The 7,743-nt window shown below is 38.2% G+C and overlaps 1 protein-coding gene across 1 annotated transcript in view; it reads right to left on the bottom strand.

Moving 5' to 3' along the window:
* Nucleotides 1–7,743, bottom strand: part of PTPN13 (protein tyrosine phosphatase, non-receptor type 13 (APO-1/CD95 (Fas)-associated phosphatase)) — a gene marked incomplete at both ends in the record, with an annotated part of 51,859 nt that overhangs the window by 11,552 nt on the left and 32,564 nt on the right. The window contains 7 exons of the mRNA XM_010183300.1: nucleotides 140–233; nucleotides 1,859–2,002; nucleotides 2,968–3,428; nucleotides 3,813–3,944; nucleotides 4,607–4,714; nucleotides 5,714–5,806; nucleotides 7,062–7,118. Coding sequence (XP_010181602.1) covers nucleotides 140–233; nucleotides 1,859–2,002; nucleotides 2,968–3,428; nucleotides 3,813–3,944; nucleotides 4,607–4,714; nucleotides 5,714–5,806; nucleotides 7,062–7,118 — 1,089 coding nt within the window. The remainder of the gene's footprint in view (nucleotides 1–139; nucleotides 234–1,858; nucleotides 2,003–2,967; nucleotides 3,429–3,812; nucleotides 3,945–4,606; nucleotides 4,715–5,713; nucleotides 5,807–7,061; nucleotides 7,119–7,743) is intronic.

Raw genomic sequence — 7,743 nt, 5'->3', positions numbered from 1 at the left:
CGCTCTTCTTTCCAGTGAAAAAGATACAATGAAAGGAGGCAAAGTTCCTAGCTCCCAGGCCACAGTGTATCCCTTAAGTCCACCAAAACCTGCCATTTTTTCACATTAAGAATCCTAACTGAAAGAAATGAAATACTACCTTTTTCTATCCTGCCATCTGCTTCAGCTGCTCCCTTAGGAATAATTGCTTTCACATAAATACCACCATGCCTTATGCTAGTATTTACACCACCCTAAAAGGAAAGCAAAAATAGGATTTGTTATACTTTGTAATTAAACACAGCATCAGACATGGAAAACTGTACTCAGGAAGCATTTGGGCTATGGGCATGTAAAAGGAACAGCCAAACTATCAAAACCAAAATGTTACACAAAGCATGTTTTCACAGTCATGCAATTTCTCACGAATGAAGTTGGGGTGGGAAGACTGCAAAAACACGATGCATCACAACGCAAATACACCCAAACCGAAAAAACTTTACATGCTTGTATGCATATCAAAGCTCAGAGATGTGTGAAAGCACACCATGCATCACCAGTCAAAGCAGAAGATTCATACCCATGCAGTGTCCTACTCCAATGCACCCTGTCTGATGTGACACGAACTAAGGAGTGCTGCTCCCTCTCAGCTCATACAAGTTTGGAGGTCTAAAGTGAAAAAGCCTGCTCAAGCTCAAATAGCACTCTTTTTGGAGGCCCTTAGCCATTCTTGTTATTGCAGGGGATTGGACCAGATTACCTTTAAAGGTCCCTTCCAACCCAAATCATTCAATGATTCTGTCTCGCAGACAGCTACTGCTGCGCTATCAGTACTTCTCCACAGACTTGATAGGAAGAGGGAGACCAACAGCGTGTTAATGTTCACTTCATTGACAAAGCAATGTGACTTTGAATAGCCTGGGATGCTAAAATAATAGAATTTCATTCTGCTTCTCTTACAATACTAGCTACATATATGAAAACAGTGCTAGTCTTGCAGATTCACACTCCACCTATGTATCTATCCATATGGCCACACTTGGGAAAAGGCCAACTTAGTTTTAGGTATAAATGACCAGTGAGAACCGCCAACCGCTCTCTGCTGTGGTAATTTAAGCAACTTTTCCTTTTTCAAATTACTATGTAGTCCATGTAAGCAATGAATCAACCAGAGATAATAATTGAATATTAAAATACCAAAATGTATCTTTAAACACAATACAAGAACAGGAGCAGTGAAAAATGTGTGTATCTCAGTTATAAATCATTCTACTCTTCCTTGAAGTGACACTCCGCAGTATAGCAGGCTCCAAATGTAAACTAACCTCAAAATTTTATAGCCTGAAGAGAAATGAATCAATTCAATATACATTTTTGTCTTGTATTGCAAAAATGCAGTGTCAAGCCAGGCCTTATTTGGATTTAAGTAGTGCTTTCTGCCATTTATCCAGCAGAGGGAGAACACTGAACACAGTATATGAGTGTGAACATGCATAGATACTCTTAAGTAAAACTACTGCTTTGACTGCCTGTGATGCCAGTCAGGGAATGTCTTATTTCTCCCCCTTGTAAATCTGCTACATTATTAGGTGGCAAGGGACAAAGACTATTTTGCTGTTTGCACTCACAAAGCAGCCTCTGTGATAAGATTCTATTAAGACTTTGGGGCTCCACCAAAAAAATTACAAAATGAGGGTTACTTAAAGCGGAGATGACAAGAAAAGGAATTTAAAATATTAATTTTCAGGTTTGATAAGGTTAATCACACATCAGTAAAACTATATACTTAACATTGACTCCAGAAAATAGTTTGCTTCCTTCTAATTTAGCGATTTAACGGGTTGCTGGGAGTAGAGAAAAAGACAAAACATCTAAAAACCTTGTCAAACAGTACCGTGACACTTATTCCCAAGCCGTTATCTTTTTTGGCTAGTTCAACCTCAAAGATATCTCCAGGTTTAAGAAGTGTTGCAGCAATGTTTTTAGAATTCATTTTGTTTGCTGTATTTGCTGATGATGATTCCTTTATTTAAAAAAGAAGAAAAAGAAACAAACAAAACCAAACAAAAATTATTTGCCATTAGAAGAGAGGTTTACAGTTAAGACCCTAAAGGATGTATTTTTGAGTCAGATGCAATCAAAAGGAGTTCACATGGGAAAGTATCAATTAGTAAGACTGATAAGGTTCATTGCTCTTCCAGTGCTGCAGTTGACCAGGTTTAGCACAGAAATATGCTTGGCCTTCAGCAGCTGAGTCCTTATTGCCAAAGTGAGATGGCAGAGAACACAAAAACCAGTATTACAGCAGCCTAGGGTTTGTTGGATTAATCTGCAGGAACTGCCACGACTTCATTGAACAATCTCCATCAGCTGAAAAGAGGAACCACTACAAGTTAGGAATTAGTTTGTACCACTTGCCACTGTGCACTTTTGGAAAGGTGAAGTAGCAAGCTGTCCCTGATGAGAGCTCGTTGCTGAACTTCACTGCACAAGAGCAGTTTCCCATGGACTAGACCAATCTCAAAAGATGATTTCCGCTGCCACTCATTCCAAATGCATCACTACCACTTTTATCTAATCTAGGAAAATCAGAATTTATCTGCCAGATGAATAAACTTACCTCCAGGAGTGAACACTGGACTATAATAATATTGGACAAATATACAACATTGAAAGGAGGTTTTCTACAGGATCAACAAGTGCACTATAAGTTCATCTCTAAGCAGAATCTGCCTCCAGTAAGACACCCATCTCATGACATTGGAAAGCTGGGAAGTTGTTTAAGTTACAGAAGTGATTTTTCTCAATTTATTTTAAACAAAATCATAAAACTATTTGAAATTAGCTATTAGCATTTGCCATTACAAGGATAAGCTGCAGGCTAAACTGTCCTTCACCCACACCCTTTCACCTTACTCACATTCACAGTCTGCTATTTCACTACCACTATTACACCAAGGGCAAATATTCATATGAAATAGACTATGCCTTTTTAGCTGGCTGTTGCTCCTGACTGCTGGAATAAGTTGCTTCATCCATGTCAGAATCCCCTCGGTCAGAATATTCCACAGACTCCACTACCCCAGGCCTTTTATTTTTTGCTCGAGTACTGTCAGACGAAGATCTTCTCTTTGCATTCATTTTAGAAAGCCCAGATTGGGAATCACTGTAATGTGGAGGATCCAGCTGGGCTCTACCACTTGCATGTTTGCCGAAGAAGGTGGCTGTCTGGCTCTGAGACAGGCTGGCACTCTCAGTTCTGGAGTCCTGGGAGCTCATGCTTCCATGCCGCTTGCCTCCTGACAAACAAGACAAACTCCCTGAGACAGGCCTCTGGTGACCATGGCTGTGTTCTTCCGAAGAGGACTCTGCCTCGTTGTCCTGCACCAGTGATGATCTCCTTAAATAACCCTTGGTTCCATTACTGGTGTGTGCAGCGTTGGACGATGCTGAAAATTAGGAGAGAAGACAGTCAGCAGTAGCTGGTAATATCTTACCTGTAAGTATGACACAAATTACTCAGCTTAAAACCATGAAAGGTTTAACCTGTTTGTATTACGCAGAACACTTTCTGTTTAGAATGCAACCAGTGCACTCTCACTAAAGGTTACTGTAACACTTTGTTCAGTGTCAGAACACAATCTCGAGCATATACTAGCCGGAGTCACTTATACAAGTGACTGCAGCAAGGGTGTTGTTTTTATGGCTATCTCAGTTGCTTAGATTAGTGATTTTAAGGAAACAGAGAAAGTACTTTACAACAGCTGCCAGAGAAGGCAGAGTGCTCAAACAAAGAACAATTCTTTAATAATAAGGAATTTTTCTCTCCATACCTTTGGACAGCTTTTCCTTGGGCTGAGAAATAACAAGTGTCACATCTTCAGGTGCATTCTCCAAAATTTCTAATGCTGCACAGTGGCTGACGCCTTCTAAACTTGTGCTATTTACGGATATCAGTCGGTGTCCTGCACAAAAGGGTTTGTTCAGATAGATAAAAATACAGATTTTTAGACTGTATCAGTGAGTATGTGGAGTAAAGTCTGAAAAATCTCTACACAATGCATGGATTAAAAATTAGTAAAATTCAAGTGATGCTGTGATATGGAACCCTAGTCATTAAAAACAAAACCACAAACACTAAGAACTGGTAATGAATTTTTAAACCTGCCATAACTTTCCATACCGCAATATTTTCCTGACTTTGCCACTCATTTCTACCTTCTTTTCTACTCTAAGAAAAACAGATGCAAAAGAAAAAAAATCTGAGAAAGTGAAATAAGCAATGTGCAGTTCAGTTTAAGGAACAGACTGAAATTGGGGAGGGTGGGGAAGGGTATGCAAAAGCATCTACTGAGAGACAATAGCAAAAAAAGCACTTCTCTTTAAACTTAACTAATTTTAATTTTCCTGCTGCTTAAAGCTTTATAATTTTACTTTGATTCAAATGATTTTTGTTTTCATACAGTTTAACAAAGAAGTATCACCAGTTTCCAGATATTATCCAGAAGGTAACTGAAGGTTGGCACTTGTAAGGGACTGACGCTTTCAGCCATAGACGGAAATGGTACTACATACGTGTTTGGCCTTTCATTTCACGTATACACCTCCTCTTATTTACACTAGTCACCTGGTTTTAGAGATCCTTCCAAATCAGCTGGCCCTCCAGGAATAACTGAATGAATAAAAATTCCCAGATCAAGTTTCCCCGTCTTCTCTCCGCCAACTATTTGAAAGCCTATTAAAAAAAGGCCCAAAGCCGGCAGAAATGTCAGTGATCAGAGTGTAACTTAACATAATACAAGTCTGTAATTCAGAACAGACAAAAACTTAGTAATTCTAATAATTGTAAAGTAAAATAAAACTATAAATCTCAAAGAAGTCTACATGAAAGTAAATGGTAAAGCTTTTTCAATTAAGCTTTACTGCATTCTCTGTTTTTGAGCAAGTGATTCACTTTGTCCAGCTGGCTTCCCAGAAACCTCCAGCAAAGGCTACAGAAGACAACTGTGGTAAAACAAATACATGCATAGATGACATTAAATGCACATTCACTGACCAGATGAAATGTACTCTTCAAATTTACACAACAGTCCTATTTTGAATGACAGAACAATGTCCTTAAGGACACTTCAGAGAGCCCTCTAAAGAACAATACTGACATCAAATGATTCATTACTCATACGGGCAAGGATTATGTGGGTTTATGATAAAACCTCAGAACACAGAAAAAAAAATCCCTCAGAAGAAGGAATGGAATACAAATATATTGTCTTTCAGGCTCCTTAAACCTCAAATTAGAGTTACACCTGGTATTATAAGAAAAACACACCACAATTAGCTCATAATGGCTTTATAATGTCTTTTTTTGTTGTTGTTTAAAGCCTTCAAGATGTCACAGCTGTAAGTTTTCCACAGAGATAATAATCTTATATTTGAACACAGAGATAAACTTTAAAAGCCAGCTTTTAAGATGAGTAGTTCACAATATAAATATCCTACACTTACAATATGGAAAAGCTGAGAAAAAGACTTGCTTAACATCACTCAACAAATCAGTAGCAGGCACCATCAAGTAAGTCCAGACCTCAGCATCTTAAATGTCTTAGAAATCCAGCTACTGACTGCACTGTTTTCCTCAGTTCTACAATAAATACTTAAATATAGACCAGAAAACTCTGTTTTGTTTTTGTCTTCTAGGAACATACATGACAACAATAATTTTAAAGTCACTTACCTAAACCAAATTTTTCATCCTTTTTCAAGTTCACCAAAGTGATCTCTCTTTCTGGTGAGGCAACTCTGCTCTGTGGTGTTTGCAGAGAGTCAACTGAAAAGCCAACATTTTGTGATCAGACACTACCTGAACGCTTGCCAATTTACATCCTTTCATGTTTGCCTTGAAGTTCTATTTCATTTTAAAAACCACTACTTCTCTAATAACCTGAAAAACTGTTCTTAACTAGAAGGTCCAACTTTCATCTTCCAAGCCATGTCCAAACACAGAAAAGAACTCTTACAACTCACTGTATCTTCAGGAGTTAAAAACTTTCATTCATCCTAAGAGAAGCAGCTAGCTGCTCTTGGAATCACACCACCATCAAGTCCCACAGTCTTCAAATTTATTCACTCAGTTCAGCACAGCATTTAGATCTGTGTTTATGTGGCCTGCTCAGGGAGGCAGCACTTAAGCTTACTGGTAAAAGTGAAACTGAGGCTTATTATATGAAGATGATTTTAGTAACTCACCTTTGGTGAGTTCTCTTGATGGTAGTCCTTCATGAAAAACAACCAATGTTAGAAACGTCTACTAAAAACTATCTTGTTTAAATTTATTTCCTCATTTGCAACTCCACAGGCTGCTGATTCTGTCTCTTCCAAAATTTGAACACCCTCACAACAGATTTATGTTGCTCCAGAGGGTTCCCAATAGGCTGAAGTAGACCCAGGCACTTAAAAGACAGAAGCAGCATGATTTAAAGGGGCAGGGGGGAGAAGTTTCCTGAAACTTCAGGAAATACCAACATCCTGTAAATTCATCCATGAATTTGGTACCTAAAGAAGATATAATTTGCCTGGTCTGGAGTCCCTGGCATACTTTTGCCCTAAGTGGAAAGCACAGTTCCACAATGGCAGAAGCCTACTGAGCTCTACGCACTGGAACAAGCAGAAAAGAGTGGTGCAAGACAGTGTGACAGACTGCACCACCTGCAAAAAGGATTTTTCTCCCTCAAAACCAAGACAGATCTAAAGAGTAGAAGAACGAAAAAAGAAAACATGCTCTGCTCGGGCTCTACAGAACCTCAGAAGTAGGGGAAATGAGCTTTGAAGAGCATGGTATGTTAGGTAACAGCACCCTTCAAGTCTCAAACTAAACAGACACTATTCAAATTTGAAAAATAATACATGCAGGTGCCAAAATCTCCCACAAGGAGCAATTAAAAAGAAATATCAGTTGTGAAAAAGTCCTATCCAACTAACTGGCAGAATAGCAAAAAAACAGGACAGGTGGAATAGTGAAGCAATTGACTAGTGCTTCACAGACTGACTGAATTAATTCTATAGGCACATTATTATCAACTTACTGCTCTCCTTTAACAGCGTCGATGATGGAAGACATCCCGAAGTATTCATGCTAACGCCTGTGACATGAATGCAAATATTAGACATAATTATAATTATTTTTTTTAAATATGAAAGCTACCAAGAAGTTTTTCAGACTTTACACAGTACACACAAGCTCTTTCACAAGATTAGATTACTTATTTTAAAAATTAATAAACACAAAAGTAGTTTTGGATTAGCAAATCCAAATTACTCCTGTACTTCAGTTGTAAGTTCAGATAGATGGTAGTTCATGCAAAGGCAAGAATTAAAGAAAGGACAGAGGTTTGGCCTTTACAACCACTGTTAACTTTAGACAAAATTTGTATGGCTAACTTCATAAACTAACATGAGTCTTGTAAGATTCTGTACAGTAACAAATAAGTTGGTGCAGTAACAAGCAATTTGAACCAAGTATTTCTGTTTAAATTGATTTGCAGATAGAATTGTATTATCTTTGGAATGATCAGTGCCATGCAAATATGACCATACTTTAAAGAGGATAAAACAATAAATGTACAAAGTTATGGAAGTAAATGAGTTAAGATAATTCAAGCTTTTTAGCAAAGCAGTCCTGGCCTTTTCCAAACCTCTGAATCCTAAAGTTTCAGCTACTGAATTTCATCACGCAAAGAATGCGCATCCCCCAGCACAAGCAATGTG

The sequence above is a fragment of the Mesitornis unicolor genome, unplaced genomic scaffold, assembly GCF_000695765.1.
Source record: "Mesitornis unicolor isolate BGI_N332 unplaced genomic scaffold, ASM69576v1 scaffold20204, whole genome shotgun sequence".
NCBI lineage: Eukaryota > Metazoa > Chordata > Aves > Mesitornithiformes > Mesitornithidae > Mesitornis > Mesitornis unicolor.
Note: the sequence above shows the minus strand (reverse complement) of the source record. Positions and strands in the feature narration are given on the sequence as shown.